Source organism: Prenolepis imparis, unplaced genomic scaffold (assembly GCF_030444845.1).
Source record: "Prenolepis imparis isolate NDT839.2.m4 unplaced genomic scaffold, iyPreImpa1.0 SCAF_3, whole genome shotgun sequence".
Lineage (NCBI taxonomy): Eukaryota > Metazoa > Arthropoda > Insecta > Hymenoptera > Formicidae > Prenolepis > Prenolepis imparis.
The window spans coordinates 18537166-18555580 of NW_028141161.1; the positions used below are offsets into that span (position 1 = coordinate 18537166).

The 18415-nt window shown below is 31.4% G+C and overlaps 1 protein-coding gene across 1 annotated transcript in view; it reads right to left on the reverse strand.

Moving 5' to 3' along the window:
- Positions 1-5399: 5399 nt before the first annotated feature.
- Positions 5400-18415, reverse strand: part of LOC145933878 (neurotrimin) — an 84490-nt gene continuing 71474 nt past the window's right edge. The window contains exons 5-8 of the mRNA XM_083033887.1: positions 14950-15078; positions 13770-13907; positions 11104-11256; positions 5400-6294 (exon numbers count right to left, since the gene is read on the reverse strand). Coding sequence (XP_082890013.1) covers positions 6044-6294; positions 11104-11256; positions 13770-13907; positions 14950-15078 — 671 coding nt within the window. The 3' untranslated portion in view covers positions 5400-6043. The remainder of the gene's footprint in view (positions 6295-11103; positions 11257-13769; positions 13908-14949; positions 15079-18415) is intronic.

Consider the following 18415-nt stretch of genomic DNA (forward strand, 5'->3'; position numbering starts at 1 on the left):
AAAGAGTTGAAGAGAACTTACTTGAAAAGCGCTTGCGGCAACTGAAGAAAATGTCTAGAAAAATATGAAGTATAAAATGAAATTAGCAAGCCTTGAGCGAAATATGAAAACATCGCGAGCGATAAAAATAACAACTCTGTATAAGGCTCTGGCTCTCCTTCGAGCGCTTTATACCGTGGTCCTGTGTACTTATGGCGATATGGACACGATGGGCGATCTACGTGCGCGTGTAAGTTTGCGATAATACTATCGAAGAATAACACGTCGAACATGTTTAAAGGATGTCCCTTTACAATTGTGCAAATGGAGGAATCGCTACGTACTAGATGGAACTGTTGGATGAGCCGGTACAGATTCTTATCGTTTCCTGTTATCATTTGCATTTAGACTGTGTTTCCTGAAGCAACAGCGAGCAGCTGAAATGTCTGCCTTGCGCCATATTCGTACTACTGACAATCCGAATCCGCATAAAACGTTACCGTTTACAATAACACACAACTCGACAGAGAACGGAAAATTATATTTGATGACTTTCCACATGGCAATTGGTTGCGTCCAAAGATTATTTCAGTATTATTATGGAAATATAGAAAGCTGTATAAATAATGTGCATAAAATAATCCATGAAGAAATAATTTAATTAAATTTATTGAGATAATTAAAGACTGAAAAAGATTTGCAAACGTACACATTGAAACTAAATTTTTGCATATCCATTTGCAAATCTATGTTTGGGTTACTCAGCGAAACAGTTATAATTTATACCGATATCAATTTATCATAATCACTGACGATATGTGTGCGATATTGATTTTATATACAAATATACAAAAATACCGAGAATAATATTTCGATAAAACTGGTAAAAGAAATGTACAAATTATAAAAATTATAACATCCCTTTTTTTTATTTATAATGCATACCATTTTATTAATAAAAAAAATAAAAAGAGATATACAACCAAACATAATGAAATATATAATAACTTACACAAAATTAATTATGAGAGGCAACTATAAATATATATAGATATTTCAAGTTTAACATTTGATATTTTCAGGTCATTAAAATATAGATTTATTATTTAAAATAGCCAGTGATGTATCATAGATATCTAGATATATCTTATTATACAATCTAATATTAGAAGACTCGTTTGTTTACGAAGCATCTAGTATCGCTCAACGTAGATGCCTTTGTTATCGCCGCCTCTTTCGTTCTATAACCGTCCAAAGGGATTCGTGCCGATGATGTACGAGCTAGCTTATGGAGAAAAGCCCTTTTTTCCCCTCGTTACTCCAAAGTGCGCTGCCAAGTTCCATAATAATTCTTTCCCGAATATCATTATTATACCGTCGGGTCTTCGTTACAGTCGATCTCCCGAATTTTACGTAGCTTCGGAATGAACTGAAGAACGTAACAAAGCAGAATGAATATATATATGAGCTGAGAAAGAGAGAAGTGCCAGTGTAAGTTTCTCTCTATACCCCATTATAACTCGTCAGTACTTATATTTTATATAAAATGATGGGGTAGAATCTTTAATCTCATCGATAATATATCAACTTTTAACAATGTTAAGTACCAAACGTACTGCATATTTTAAAAAGTTGCGCTTTTATAACTGGCACTTAAATGATTTGCTGAAGACTAGACATAATGATATTTTAAAAATAATAAAAATACAAAATTTTGAAAAAAAATTATTTTTATATATTAAACTATTTTTATAGTAAACTTTACTATAATAAGATACAAAGAAAACATGTTTAAAATCAGATTTATGTTATATATTTAATCATAAATTTAACATCTATGAATTATAAATCCTTAAATTATTATAAATGATTAAGAGAATATAAAAAAGTATTTGATTATTTATTTAGCATTTTAAATTTTACATCAGAGACTTTAAAACAGAAAACTATTAAAGAATATTCTTTCTATAGTATCTAAACTAAAAGTTATCGATCTTCTATCTATATATATCTTGCTGAGAAGAATATAGATATAATTTGGGGATCGAATAATTGAAAGAATTAATTGTAACCGTATCTGCCCTCTACGAGAGAAATGTATAAGTTACAGTGTGTAAGTTACAGTGTAAGTCTCATTGGTATATCCAGTAGTACATATAAACGATATTGCAACCAGAAGAGATTTACTTTATCAGAGTTATCACTTGTTGGTGCTCGGTAAGATATCGGATACTGACATAATAGAGATTAAATATTGTTTATATATATTATTTGTAGACAGTAAGATATTTGCAAATTTGCTAATTATTGTCTTTTAATTTAAATTTACATTATTTTATTATAACTTTAATATAATATATAAAATAAGTATTTCTTTCTATACTTATGCCTACAATTTTAATAGATGTTCCATAGATTTATTCATATTTACTATATCTTTTCTCTATCCTTTATTTATGTAATAACACTTCTCAATTGTATTCATAATAAATTATAATAAAATATTTTTGTAAATAAATTTTAAATACATAAGTAATAACTAATTTCAACAATGTTATAATTTAAAGAATAGCAAGAAAAGTTATTTAATAATAAATATCACAAGATTGTTATAAATATAACTACTTCAAATAAATCAGAATTATAAATAAAAATGTGGCGAGTAGAAGAATATGATCTCTGCATAATATATTTTTACTTTAATACAATCTTTTAACTCAGCTTGATGAAACCGATTTAATAAAATTTGCGTCGTCATAAATCTGAAGACTCAATGGAAAAAATAGAAATAGTTAACAAGACGAATACAACAATTCATACAATTATCACGATTGTCTAACATTTATTGCCCAAGTACACGATAAGGTACATTATATTTACATGGGAGGGAAGAGTTATTGTGACCACACAAATGCAAAAACTAATATAACTTACAGCTTAGCATATATACACGTCCCTGAGGCTTATTCTACAATATCGTACACATACTATTATACAATACCAGTAGCTCTATACATTGAAGAAATGCGACGCCGTACAATAATTTATCGGTTATCACATGTCTACGTATGTATATGTACATAGCACATAGGGTCATCACAAACGTACGCAAGCAGTATTGCGAAATTGATGAATCCAATTCGGAAATTTCAGAATCAGACTAGCAATTTGTAATCGATTGGCAGTGCATATGATTCATCGATATAACAAATTCGTTAAGAAAATGAAATGAAAGCTCGACTGATAAATCACTGGTAAATTGCTTTAACGATTGAAAATATTGTATATTCGATATTTTTGTAAGCGATGTGTGTATTATTAATATTCGTAGCAATCTACAGATTCATTTTTATCTACGTTTAACGTATATTTCAGAATTAATAAAAATATCTCACAAAAAATCAAAATACGCATATTTATACTTAAAATTCTTAATATGTTTAGAAATTTCGCATTTCCATATTTCAAATATACATATGTTTATTTTATACATAAATCAGACAATTTAGACATATATATTAATTATGTGAAACAACATATCTAAATTTCTAAAATAATAAATAAAATTTTTTGTTAAAATTAATGGATGTTGGCAGTGCTATATATGTATTTTGTTTGTAAGAAAATTGTAATTTTTTTAAAATAATTTATGATCTACAACTTAGAAAACATTACGTTAAGATATTATCTCTGTTCGTTGATGTATATATGACTATTATTTTTATATCTAAAACATTAAATTTATCTAGAATTAAAGTTGTGCAGAGATGAAAACCTCGAGAAAAATTCTCTTTTTTTCTCTCTCCTCATTATTGACGCTTTCTACAGATGAGTGTATATTATTTATATGTACAATACACGCAATAAGCCTATCATTAAACCATATTCATGGTCTCGAGGTATTTGAATTAAAAATTCTTTATTGATCATTCCGCTAATGACGGAAATTTTCAGAAAATTATTGTCATCCTGTAACATAAACGCAATAATTATATTAAGTTAGCAAATTTTACGCAAACATACAGAAAATACAAAAATTAGGAACATATTCGAGCAACAGGATAAATATAAAATGCAACTATATATAAATAGAATTATATGTTACAATTCTGTACTCATGTTATAACGCTTTACGATGCGATAAATCTGTTTTTGTTATCACAAAATTTCACACATTATTTAAATTATATAATAATTAATTATATAATAATTATATAATAATTAATTATATAATAATTATATAATAATTATATAATTATAAAAATAACAATTATAAAAGACAATTATAAAAATAATTATAAAATTATCATGTTTTTGATATCATAATAATATGCTATCTAAAAAATCTTTGATGCAGTAAGCAGGTTTTACAAAATATTATTACATTGCTGTCATATTCTTGAATGCACAATAAAAAAAACACATATTATCTGTTTATAGAAAATGTAAAATAAAGTAGTCTTCTTTAGCAATTGTATATATAGATCATTGAAATGGCCACTTATAACATAACGTAATATCATAAATCCATCTTGCAACTTTTTCTGTTTAAAAGCTATTTAAACGATGTACTTAAACGAAATCTCTTCTAGATGGAAATATTTTCAGTGAGGCACATTCCTTTTTTTTACGACGACGAAAAACGCATAATTTATGCGTCCAAGAAACAAGATGGAACTCAATAAAATCTATCGTAAAAATATTGCAAATATATTGCTTTATAAAATAATTTAATATAATATACAATGACATTATTGTGGAGGATCTTTATCATTTAAAGTATATATTCATTTATACATTATTAGTTTCCTAATAATTAAATTCCATTACATCTTATTCCAAATTTATTATTATCCTTGCTGCATATATACAAGAGTATTTATTATTTTTATCGTTTACGTACTATAAAAGATATAGGTAATTAAGTTTAACTTTCTAACATTTCTCATAACAGGATAATATAATCAAAATAATTAAAAGATCAATATATAATTTGAAATTAGGCAATCAAAAAATACATTTATAATATTTTCATTATCATGATAAAAAAATAAACTCTCGAACGTAATGCTGAAAAGATCGTAGATTCTGAAAAACAAACAACTTTTTATAAAAAATTGTTTGAGATTCCACATATGCACAATACGCACTCTCATTAAGCACCTTCATATATTTAGACATTATTAGCAAATTGCAAGCTATGTACGCTCTGTTAATATTTTGAGATGCAGAAGTAATGAAAGATATTGTTATATTCTTATATCACGATACTGTATTATAACACAATACTTACGATATGTGAGTATGTATGAAAAGAGATAGAGAAAAAGAGAGAAAGAGAGAATAATACTATGTATATTATTATAACTTAAAGATTGAACAAATCGAAGAGCAGACATTTTATATATTCTGTATGAAAATAAAAGCATGCCTGCATAAAATGTTCTTTTTTAAGTAGATTAAAATTTAATTTTTATACTACTCTTTCACACACATACATACACATAAATACATAAAACAAACAAAAAAATATTTATTTTATCAATTTATGAGAAAGTGCGATTACAAATAATATGTGCCCCTTTTTACTTAATTTACAGACTTTCTTCTTCAAGTGATGGCGAGGTCAACAAGGTTACCGCTCGGAATGGGAACGGTAAAAGCCAGCTACTCTGACGCCTTCAGCGTAAAGAGGTTAATAGATTGGTGGCTTTCTACGTCTTTAGATAGAGAGGTAAGTCTATTAGTACACGTTCGGCTTGCAATGTGTTAATTACGCTCCCTCACGAAGTACCCCGGTCACTCTGATCAACCAGATACTTCGGACCTTTCATGCTTCCATATAAAAACAGGTCTTCACTCTACGTTCACTTTATGCAAATTTCATGTACAACAGGAAGAGACTTTTTATCGGGAACACAGCGACCCTTCGCAGCATTATTCTTATCGACATTACTTCGTTGCGATGCTCGCCACGCGCGATGTTTAATCCCGCATCCAGAGAGTCTTTCTATATTACTTTAATCTTCTTTACGTATAGTTTTTTTTTAAACAACACGGTGGCCTACGTGGATAAACCACCGGCCAATATCGCGGTTATGGCAGTTATTCCGAAATTTGTAAGCAAGTGGCGATGAAACGCCGATGAGGCCGTCGCCGACTGAAAATCGATCTGCTCGTCGCCAATATCATCGCCTTTCAGCATCGGCTCGTCCTTCATACCGGCGGCCTTCTTTTCATGGCTGTGATCGATCTTCCATGTCTTTTTCGACTCCCGTCTCGAGCCCGGTCTGCGGGTAGTTGGCTTATCGATTTCTGAAAATATACGACGATACAATAAATTTGGTAACCAAAGTTAGAGGAACCAAGGAAAGTCAGATGTGTTTTTTTTTTATAAGAAGTAGAATACTTTGTAGTAGTTTTCTATGGATTCTTTTGTGAATTAAATTACTTGAGAAAAGTTTTTTGGGCTTCTTGAGAGAACACATTTTTGTGCTTCCTTTTACCAGACAGATTTTCTAGAAAATTACCGTTTCTCTGGTTTATAAACTTTTTAGGAAAGTCATTTTTCTAACAAAGCCATATACACATCATCCTTTCTTATAAAATGCTAGTGTTTAACATCCGTAATTATATTTGTATAAAATTTTGTTTATAATCTATTGTCAATTTTATTCAAAATTAACTAAAGATTATAATGTCACATTACGCAATTTAAATTTATATTGCTTTATAAGAATTTTCTCTCAATTAATTGCCATATAATCAAAAATTACACTAATGTCTAAATAATTACAATAACATGCATTAATTTTAAGAGGACAAATTAATATAGCAATTTATATCTTAATTACAGTATACGCAATTATAAATATATACGTTCAAATATGTGCACAATTACGACGAAATATGTAGAGAGAGCATAATTTCAAAGTTAATTACAGAAGCTAAAGACCCGTTCTCTTTAATTTCAACCATGTTTATCGTTCAATAGTATTGGTTTTATTAATCTAACCCTAACCAGTTCCAATATAAAATATTTACAACTGAAAGAGAGAGAGAGAGAGAGAGAGAGAGAGAGAGATGCCCGTCTGTAAATAGATCTCTTATATTAAGTATAGAAATGCGGGGCAGCAACGAATAAATAACTGTGATTTTTGCACACGTGGTGTCGATAAAACTCAATAATAATATAAATAAAACGCGCATAATTAATCGCTGAAATTTGTTATTGATAAACAACAGCGAGCACTTGAAAATTCGGGTTGATCATCAGCGTGGAGATCAAACATCCGTTAAACAACAACACGATAGAAAGTCGCTTTACAATCGAATCGTGTTTGAAAAACGAACGGGCGTAAATGGCAAATCGAGATATCGGGGTAAAGTCCTGTCCGCGAGTAATAACTGGAAAAATAATCGGCCAAGCGGTCGGACTTTCCGCGCGATGCTCTCCGGGTTTGACGTATTGGAATGTCGTCCGAACGGCGCGTTCCCGCAAAACCCGGAGAGCTCTTGTCACTTGCACGCTCCGTCGAAATGTCGAGAGTTCGAAAGCGATATTAATTCCCTCGCGCGTGCATCGGCATTGCTGTTATGAGAGTACAAAACTACACTTTTTCTAATTAATACCCGCGGGATGACAGCGCGCGCAACATTCTCAGGTGACAACCGGAAACAATTGAGATTACGGGACACAAAAGTGAATGTCAATATCCCTTCGACAGATTACGACAAGAACAATATGTCGCAAATGCAGTTTTCCTTCAACATTGATATATTAAACAGACATTCGCGTAAACTGACTGAAACTAAAGTACAGTGAAAACAAAAAAAAAAAAATATGTTTGTTAATTATTTTAGCGATCATATTCGTAATTTTTAAAATTATTTAAATTTATAAGATATGTACTTTTACACTTTAAAATATTGACGTAGTGATAGATCAATAATAGTATAATAATAAATTCCATAATTATTATCATTGTAATATAATTATACAAATCTTTTATATTTTCTTCTTGTTTGATCTTTCGAATTTCTCTTGTACGTCTTGTATAATCTGAAAATTATCTTTGCGGGTAAATTCGCAGGAGATAAATATTGAAATACTAATCAACTTTCGTTCGATGTGCAGGAGCTTATCCAACGTTGATTTCAATTCCCAACGACAATTGTGTTTACTTCTGCAAGATCAATGCATTTATGTTTGCCTATAGTACTGTTTACAAATCTAGGAAAGCATACGTTGCATATTCGTACAGTGGGAGATTCAGAATGCGCGCTCACGGCTATTCTGACAGTTCTCTGTAACAATGTAATTTAATAAATACATTAATTAATACGCTTGGACACCGCGTTTCGGCCGAATATCGGGATTGCGGTCAGCTTTATGTACCACACTGTTACCGAGAACCGTTGAAATGGTTATCGTTTCCGAATACCTTAAATTACTAATTTACATTTATTAGCATGCCGTTATATAATTTTCTTTGACGCTTTGCTGTATCTGCGGTAATGAATATTGCGACTGTGGTTTAAGATGCTCAGAGCTCTCTTCCATCTCACTGCAATTAGCCAGTAATGTATTTCACCCGAGAAGGCTCGCGCAATTCTGTTCACTTCACTACCGATGATGCCTGCCATTTCACGGTAACACTCTTAATAGCGTCTGAGCGTGAGCAATGAGCAAGCGTGGGAATAAAATAATTCAACTTGTCTTTTTTTTCTGTTCATTTTCTTTTTAGCTGAATTATTTCACAAAGAATCACCAGAATAATCCAGAGAATTATGAATATATGTACGTTAGAAATATTTCGTCTGCATCATCACTATCGGGAAATTAAAAGATGAAGGAAAGAGAAACAGATTGTAATTATTTTATTCATGGAAATGTACAGACAATTATATAAATTAAAAAGAAAGAGAAGATAAAACTTACGGAACACTGCGCGAACTATTGATTTAATTTACAATTAATTTACAACACACTATAATGCACCAATTTGAGATATAATAATAGAGAATACTAATTACATTACTAATTGCTAATAATCTTTAAAAATTATTGCACCGTAATTCCGGGCGTTGTAAAATCAGATTTACGGGATATAGCAATTACGATTTAATTCTTCCTCAAACTATATACATTCGCTCGCACCGGCGAGCGCAGCAAAAGTGAACTAACGACCATGGGCTTCTATACGGCGCATTTATCGGTCACATCTATACGCGCGCGCGCTCCCGCACCCTCATCCGGCGATATAATGCAATTTGAATATAGGCCATCATGCACAGAACTTTGCATGCCATGCGTGCACGTCATTGTGCAAACTCGGAACAACCGACGCGATGGTGCGACTCGCGCACAAAGTGTTTTATACAGTCTTACGAGTCGTATATAGCCGCCCTTAAAGCAAGCTCCTCTCTCCTTGCAACTCGTCTCTTCTCGCACAAGCCGCGACACGTCTGTCGATAATTGGTCCTTTTCCATCTCTTCGTGTTCTATAGCTCGAGTAAAATTCTCATTGTGAAGTTAACTGACTTCAGCAATGCCATATAATTCACGATTGGTTTCTCTCGGTAATTATTGTTAAGGGTGTCACTGGAAAAAAGAGACAGGACGTGCAGGGTGATTTCAGTGGAGAACGCGAGACAACCCGTTGGGTTAAACTATCGGACTAATTACTGGAGGAGAGTGATTCGTGAGAATGGAAATTCGTGACGGGCGTGTCTCGCCATTCTTGCCGTGTCGTTTCCACCGCAGCGTTTTATTTGCAATTGTCGGTAATTAAGTGCCTCGCGCACTCTCGCTACGAGTCTCCCTTTCACCCCCTTCGTCCTCATCCAATCATCATGAACGGCGCGATTTTCGTTAAAACCGTCACACTCCCTACCTTTCTCTTTGAACGGACCCGCTTCTATCCTTTCGTCGTCGTTACCCCGTCCCTTTCCTCCCACCGTCGACACTCTAATTGGAGAGGCGATCAATTAACATCAGCGAGGTCGAACGGACGGGTCGTGCTTTACGTATTTGGTGTGCTTACCACTTGAATCTCTCTCGTCCGCGAGAGATCCAATGAAATATAATGACGGCAGAACGGGATGGACGCGCGTGACGTAGTGGCACGAAGATGACATGACATGACGCGAGGCGACGTGGCTTCGACCTGGCTTGATTCACAGCAATGTTCTCTTCCAGAAGGCCAGGAAGGCCTTGCAGGCACTTTCATTCTCTATTGTACGCGAAGAAATGACAAGGCTACTAATGTCGTTAGCTAACGAGCAACATCTTTCACGTCTTGTGAGAGATCGTCGGTTCTTTTTATTCCATCACGAGATGGTAAGCGAAGGGATTGGGGTAAACAGGAACGGAGAAAGGTTGTTTGGCTTCCCAAAGTTCGTATGCACGGAACGATGATGGAGTCTAGCGATGGCGTCATGGAACGAGAGACGGGGTACATTTTGGTGCACTGAGATTGGGGCAATTACGTCGAGAAGGTTATTGATCGGCGATAAACCGATAAGTTATCCGCTTAAGAATCACGCGACCGCGCCGCTGATTTAATTCCGGAACGAGATGTTTCAGACTCTGCCCGAAAATAACTGTGTACACACCGAAAAACATGCAGATTTTTTTTCGTTGTATAAATCGTCGCATTATGCGACAATGAATTTTTAATATGTACATTTTTATTTTTATTTAAAAGTTTAATTACGCAAAATTGTGTGTGTGTGTGTGTGTGTGTGTTCTACATTATGTTTCTCAATAATAAATTAAACTAATTTCCTTGTATGTATGTGCGTACAAATCTCCGTAATTTTAATAGACTATTAAAAATAATTAAAAATTAAAATATACAAACTCATTATTTCTTTTTCGTAATTTATTAAAATATAATATTTTCTCTTGTCTCTTTCTCCGCGCATGATATACGTATTACAAGAGAAATTGAAGCGAAAAAAATTGTGCAACGAAATCACAAATTTAATTATTAATATATTAAAGTAATTACGTTATTGCAGCTTAAATGCCATACTATATAGAGCCAAATAAATTATATAAATAATGAAAAAGAATATATAAAATATTACAAAGAATAGATTTATAAACACATTACTCACTATAAAGTTTTATCCTTCCATCAGTTTCTCCGAGAGAATTCGTTGCCACGCACCGAAAGGATCCAAAATCCTGAACTCGTACAGATTTTATCATGAGCTTCATTGTCATCTCATATGATCCCTTAGGGATTGTTTCGACCTTATAGTTCTCGTCTGAAAAGCGTGAAAATACCGACATTTAAACTGTGCACATTACATATGCTGAAATAACAATGTTATCAAAATCAAAATTCTAGGGAAATTTGTACGATTAAAATTAACATTATATCACATTTTACAGTATAATTAATCCAATAAAAAACGGCAAACTTTCTGAATTGTAAAATATAATTCAAACAGATAAATACAGGATTTTTTTTGTATGGGTATGTAGAATTTTTTATGTAGATATGTTTATGTTTAAATTATATTCCATTTGTATTAAATAATTATATGTATAATATGTACAAATATTATAGTAAGCCAGTTGCTTTCAATTGATACAGTGAAATAATATTGCATACATTGTTTATAAATAACAGGTTTATTACATATCACAAATGTGGATTAACAACATTCAATAGCGCAATGAATAAAACAAAAATCATAAATTTCACATGCATACGTAGATTATAATCTACATATATTGGCTCTTTAATCGAAGTCAATAATTCGAGGGAGTTTGTTAACCGGAAGCGCATGACGCGCAAAATCGGCTTTTTTGCGTTGATGTAATTGCACTTGTCCCTCGTTGAAAAGCTAATCCGTTTCATTGCTGCGAATGGAATAGCACTAACTAAACAAGCTTTCACGGCAGCCCAGAATAACAGAAAATTCTGGATCGATGCGCGCAGCAGTAAACTTCGTATTTATGTTCCAAGCAGCTTAAGTATTATAGAACTGTGCAAAGTGTGCATGAAGCAGACCATGTTATTCGTGCAAATGTCATTTTCGTTCTGGCGTGTAGAAAATGGCACAAATATCGATTTTTATATCATTAGAAACTATGACACTGCCAGTGTGCGGAAATGTTACTTTAAAGAAAATTTATATTAATCTTATTAGTACAAGTGTGCATATATACACACATATATATATATATATATATATATATATATGTATATATTGCTTTATTCGTAAAAACACGCATTTTTTCATAAAAATTTATTTATTGTATCGCCGCTTATATAAATATGTAATTTTACGAATCTATATTTAAAAACGTAAACATGGTACAATCGAAAAATAAGTTTTATTATTCACATCTTATCAGATTATTTCTAATAATAATATTGGATACATAAATTCATGTCCTAAAATCGAAAAAATAAAATTATGTTATTGATTAAGCATTTTAATTGATTTATTACTTGCTCATAATAAATAATCTATAATATATTGCGTGTAATAATAAATTTAAATATTAAATATAAAAATCATTGATTTATTCATAAAAATAATTTGTAGCGTCATTGCATAATATAGCGTAATATTTTGCATAATATTTTCTCTTTTAAAATCACCGTATTTATCTCTATTTGAATACTTTTCTGATAAAAATTATACTATTCTAATTAAATATGACACAATACCAGTTAGTATCAACGCTAATAGCTAATTAGCAAAATAATTTCTATCGATATGCACATATGAATGCTTAATGACATAAAACTTCTCAAGACTTTATTTCTATTAGATAAGCGAAACACAAAGGAATATAATATACATGCGCATATATACATATATATGACAGTGCGTAGATTATTGCATTCAAAAATATCTACATTTGCGTCAATCATATAATAAAGAGAGACTTTTGCTTCTTCACAAATTAATCGACAAAAATTAATAGTATAATTTTATTCTCCGTTGATTTTCTCCGTAATTTCTCCAGTTGCGAGAGAAATTCTATCAAATGTTAATTGACTAGATGAAACTTGCGATAGCAAATGAAAACCGGGATCATGGGAACTGCAAAACATTCCGTGTACTTTTAATTAATTCGAATGTACCTTTTCATTAGAGCACTTTGCAGAAAAATTTCAGCCTACCGCGTGTATATATAGGGACGGTGCTGTCACGGATTAGCGAGTCGACACGAGATGGCATGCACACGTCTTAAGTTTTAATGCCACTGTGCCCTTGCCCTTAACCCCTTGGCATATCGCAAAGATGCATGGTAGCAATTAGAGTGAAACAGCCGCGTTAGCGCGGTGTAATTAAGGCGAATCGCATTACAACTGCTCGTGCGTGCACCTCTCGGCGTGGGCACGCGAAAGAAAAGAAAAGAAAAGAACTTATAATAATTATCTCAAATTGGAATGAAACGAGCTCTCGGTTTCAGTAAAATTCATTTTTCCACTTTTCCAGATGGTGAATATTATTCATGCGAATATTTTTTAACGCGATACGGAACATTATCTTAACAAGCACAAATTTATCAGCTACAAATTTGCTTTGTCTGTCCTCAAGAAATTAAACACAATAATAGTAACTTGAATAGCCATAAAAAAATTTGCTTTAAATGTGAAATATATGAGGATAAAGTTAACAATTTATTATTTTGTCATAACAATTTATTATTTTAATACACAATGATATGTATTTCTAATTTATCATTTATTTATATTGTTGGCGAAATTGAAAAATATTTTTTGTGATAAAAGCATAGAAATGTTTGCTCTCACCGTTGGTGATAGTCTCATTTGTTGGCCTTGTCCAATAAGTGATAGGGCTAGGATGAGCTTCGCTATGACATTCCAAGATGAGGCTTTGCCCTTCGTAAGCACCCACTAGTTGATTTTCGATCCAAACCATAGGCTGAACTATAAAAAGTAATACGTTTTCATAAAATTTGCATTAAAAAGTAAATATTATACTGTTAATAATTAGTGTCTATTATGTCGAGTACAAATTTTGTGCAAATGTATCATGTGTGTCTTTTATTATCAAATTCTTTTATTACATTGAGATAAAAAGTAAATAATAAGGCGTCATCAATTTTATATTAATGACGCTAAATTTTACTATAACAGCATAGATATATTTAATGCTGAAAATTTTTAAATTGCAAAAAAATAAGTTAATGAATCCATCGAGATTGTCAAATTCATCCTCAAGATATTTGACACTTGACGCAGTCTTAGGAAGGATTCTCTGCTCATTTTTAAAGTATTTTTCTATGGAATAGGTTCTTCTTATTTTTTAATCAATCCAGAAACGTCACTTGTCCCCGTAGTAAGCGGCTCGTGACATCGCATAGCAAAATTACGTAGCCAGCGGCGGGAAAGATTTAACTCCGTTTTCAGGAACAATGGCCCTCGGGATTAGCTATTCACCATGCCCATTCCGAGAAGCGTCATTACGCGAGATCGCTTACAGCACGCGCGAGAACGACAATTTAAATTATATTTTGTGGCAAGCGCGACGCATAAGAAAGAATTTCTAGAACAGAATACAGAACTGCATAAAATCATTCATGCGCAAGCACATAAGCATAAAAGATGTAACATGGAAACTGAATAATGCCAAATTTTTTCGATTGACACAGTTTTCAACTGAAACAGTTTGATTTCGAAGCAGAAATTATAATAATGCGATATTTTATTACTTATCTTGTAATTTTCTTTTTTAAAGATTAATTAATATATAATAATTGTATATAAAATTTAATTATATATATGTGTGTGTGCGTGTGTGTATGTGTGTAAATTTTAATATCTGATAAAATAAAAATGCATTTGACAATACTTCTCTCGATTGCAATAAAAAAGTCATTTATGCGTTTCCACGTTTCATATTGTTTCAATGAAAAGATGGTCCTTGGTCATAAAACGAAATCTAGGATCACGCAGTAAAATTACGTACAGTGAACAGTGAGAAGGATCCGCTTGCTGACTGTCGGTGGCACCCCGTTCGATGCTATACAGAGATAAGGTCCCATATGGAGACGCGTGATGCGTGTTATTTCCAGCTCTGGACCTTCGAAACTCGTCGCTGCAACAGTTTATAGAGAGATTCAGACATATAAATTCATATAAACCTGAGTTACGACGTCTAAGTTATGTACGTCGCTGCACTCATCGCCCAGAAACGCATCTGACAATACTAACACAATTGTACGCATTTGTGTTACGTTAATTTTTTACGAAATATTCTGAATCGTAAACACATTTATCATAAATTTTTTTCGCAATTTAAAATCTTTATATACAATGTTTTTCTTGAAGTCCCAGAAATGTAACTCTTCCAACCTAATTATCGATTAAATATATTTAATGCTTTAAATTATTACTTTTTAGCAAATACAAATATAATAATAATAATAACATAATAAATATAATAAAATAACAATAAAAACATTTTTTTTAATATAAAATACTTATTAAATTTTTATTAATATTTGTAGATTTTCTTCTCATTTCCTTCATATACCAAATATAACGTATACGTAATATATATCAATCAGAGCATGTGCTTTAATTACGTGATATGTAAGTGGCGAAAATGTAAAATTCTCTGCAACGTTCTGCGTGTAGCAAATTTTTCAAACACGCAATTTAAAGAAACACATTAAATATACTTTTTCATCTACATTTTCATATACCAAAATACAATAAAGCAATTAAAACATTTCGCAATATTAACAGTGAAAAAAATAAAGCATTGATTCTATTAAATAACATATAATTGTATTAGATTGTAAATTGTATTAAATGGAATGCAATATAAATATTGAAGTGAACAAAGTAGTACTCATTATATGTATGTCACAGTTGTAATTTCATGTGTTGTAAATTAATATTTATTCTCTGATGTTTTCCAATAATTTCTGTTTTACATGCTGCAATACGGTCGACTAGCTTAACATTATGAAACAATTGATTTCAAGTTTAATTAAAATGTGTATTTCCTTAATTTCGATATTATACAATTAAACGTGCTAATCGATTTGTATATTGAAATCACAATTAGTTCCACATCGTGAGTGCGTAATAAAGTTAAATTGACTAACTAGCAAAATTTATTTCCACAGATTGATTACCATATAATTTACATATACATTCTTTTATAGATCAGAGCGACCTAATAATCTACACATAGTTGTATATACATATGTATATACACTATTGTTAAAAAACAATGCTCTATAACTTACACAATGTAAAAAGGTTTTTAAGTAATTATATATTAAAAATAATTTATACAAATAATTTATATAAAATAAATATAAATATGAGTGCACAATATGTAGAAAACATTTTTTAATATAAAAAAATTAATAAAATTAATAATATAATTAATAAAATTAAAATTTAATTATTTAATAGATATGCGTAGAATATTTGTACTTCCTTTTTGATAGATTGATACTGGCCATTAATTTTGTCATTATAAAATCATTGCGTTGTCCTATTTATTTAACATTATATATTATTCCTCATATTTTTTGTAGCATTTGAATATATGCCATAAAATTGATGCATAACGACGTCTGCACGATATGTTGAAAAGCGTTTTCCCTCGCGCACCTGTTGAGATCTTTGAGGTAAATTCGCACATCAAATTTTTATCGTCTTCAGAAAGCAGACTCGCTTAGTATGGATTATGGTATAAGAATAAAGGGATAAAAGAACCTCTTTTCGTCTCTTCAACTATTATTGGGAGTCAAACGAAGTGCGCGGACTGAGTGAGAAAATCGTAAGAGCGATGGCGCACAGCTGTACGATGGAATACTCTATTTTCCGGTACTTATCGTCTAATGGAATCGCGATTGAACCTTCCCGCAAAATGAACGCGAGACGAATGAAGAGACGAATAAAGGAACAACGGGACGTGACAAAATGCTTAAAGCGATTCCTTAAAATTGGTCCCGAAACATAAAAAAATTTATCCGGTGAATAAAGCATAGAATGATAGAAACACGACGAACAATGTCTTGCTACAGCGAGATGTTTCTTTGCACTTTTTGACACGAAAGGACGAAAAATACAAGTGTGTTGCACATTGGCCCGTCGCGTCAGTGTTTCCGAAGTACATAACTCAGTAACATACTCGGCAACAAAAATAGAGTAAAAGAGAAGAGGTATGGAAGGATGAGAGAAGAGAATTTGTAGTCGAAAAAGAGAGGGATTAAAGCAGTGCTTTAGCTACCCTACTTGATGTAGACTACAATCAAGAATGTCCGTAGCACTTGCTTGTGCAATTAGTCAGCGAAAGATCTGAACAATCCTGACACAAAGCGGAAAACAAGAAAGATACTATTGAATAAAGCCGGAAACAAAAGCGTGTGAGTGATTGGATTGTGACAACAGAAATCTTGGGGGAATTTGTAAAAAAAAAACTCTTGAATTGAGTGAAATTGTGTCTCTCAATTTTAATTTTACGTAAAATTAATAATATAGAATTAACCTTTTGGAAAAAATATTAGCTAGGTTAGTTATAAATTACATAAAAATGCATGTAAAAATACTCTTGCATTTTAGTAATTATGAAATAAGTTAGTTGTAAACATATAATAATAGTTTAACTTTAAATATCAGCAATCATTATGCTTCGTAAAATTGTCATTAATAGAAAGTTCTCGTTGAAAAATATTCTATCGCAAACGCTTGTATTGCATTCTACAACAATTAAGAAATTAAATTATATGTTGATTATTAGATTTTACTTAAAGATGGCATAACGACAAATTTGTTCGCAATTGTAAACAAAATTAATTTCTTGCCGAATGGGTTAAGTAAATGAGTTTATATTATAAATGCTCGGCAATTTTATTTCGATAGACATTGCGCCGGCGGCAGTTTGTTGATAATAACATCAAGAAAGAAATCATTTTGTGTAACGAATCGTTAAATTTTCTCGCCAGTTGTGAGAGATTGTAGGAAGTGGAAGGATAGTGAAAGAGTAAATTATTGTTGAATGTTATATTGTCGAAACAATAAAAAATGCCAATAGAATTAAAAACTTTATAATTATAAAAATATATATATATAATATACGTAGAAATATTAATAAGTTGATAAAAAATTATTAAAGAATTGAATATTTGAATGGTATAATGCAATGTTGTTAATATGACTTCTCGTTATTAAGATTTCTCTCTTTGTCTATTATTTTATTATAAAAACAAGGACAATTTATACTTTAATTGATTCAACTTCAAATGTATATTCTACATTTGATCAATTCTAATCAGTAAGCAAGTTTGCTTTGTTCGCATCAATTGCGACAAACATGTTAAACCTACAATAAATTCAACAAAAAACTCTCTTCTCTCGTATCATCGATTCACATAGCATTCATGAAAACTCACTCAACGACCCGAGCAAAC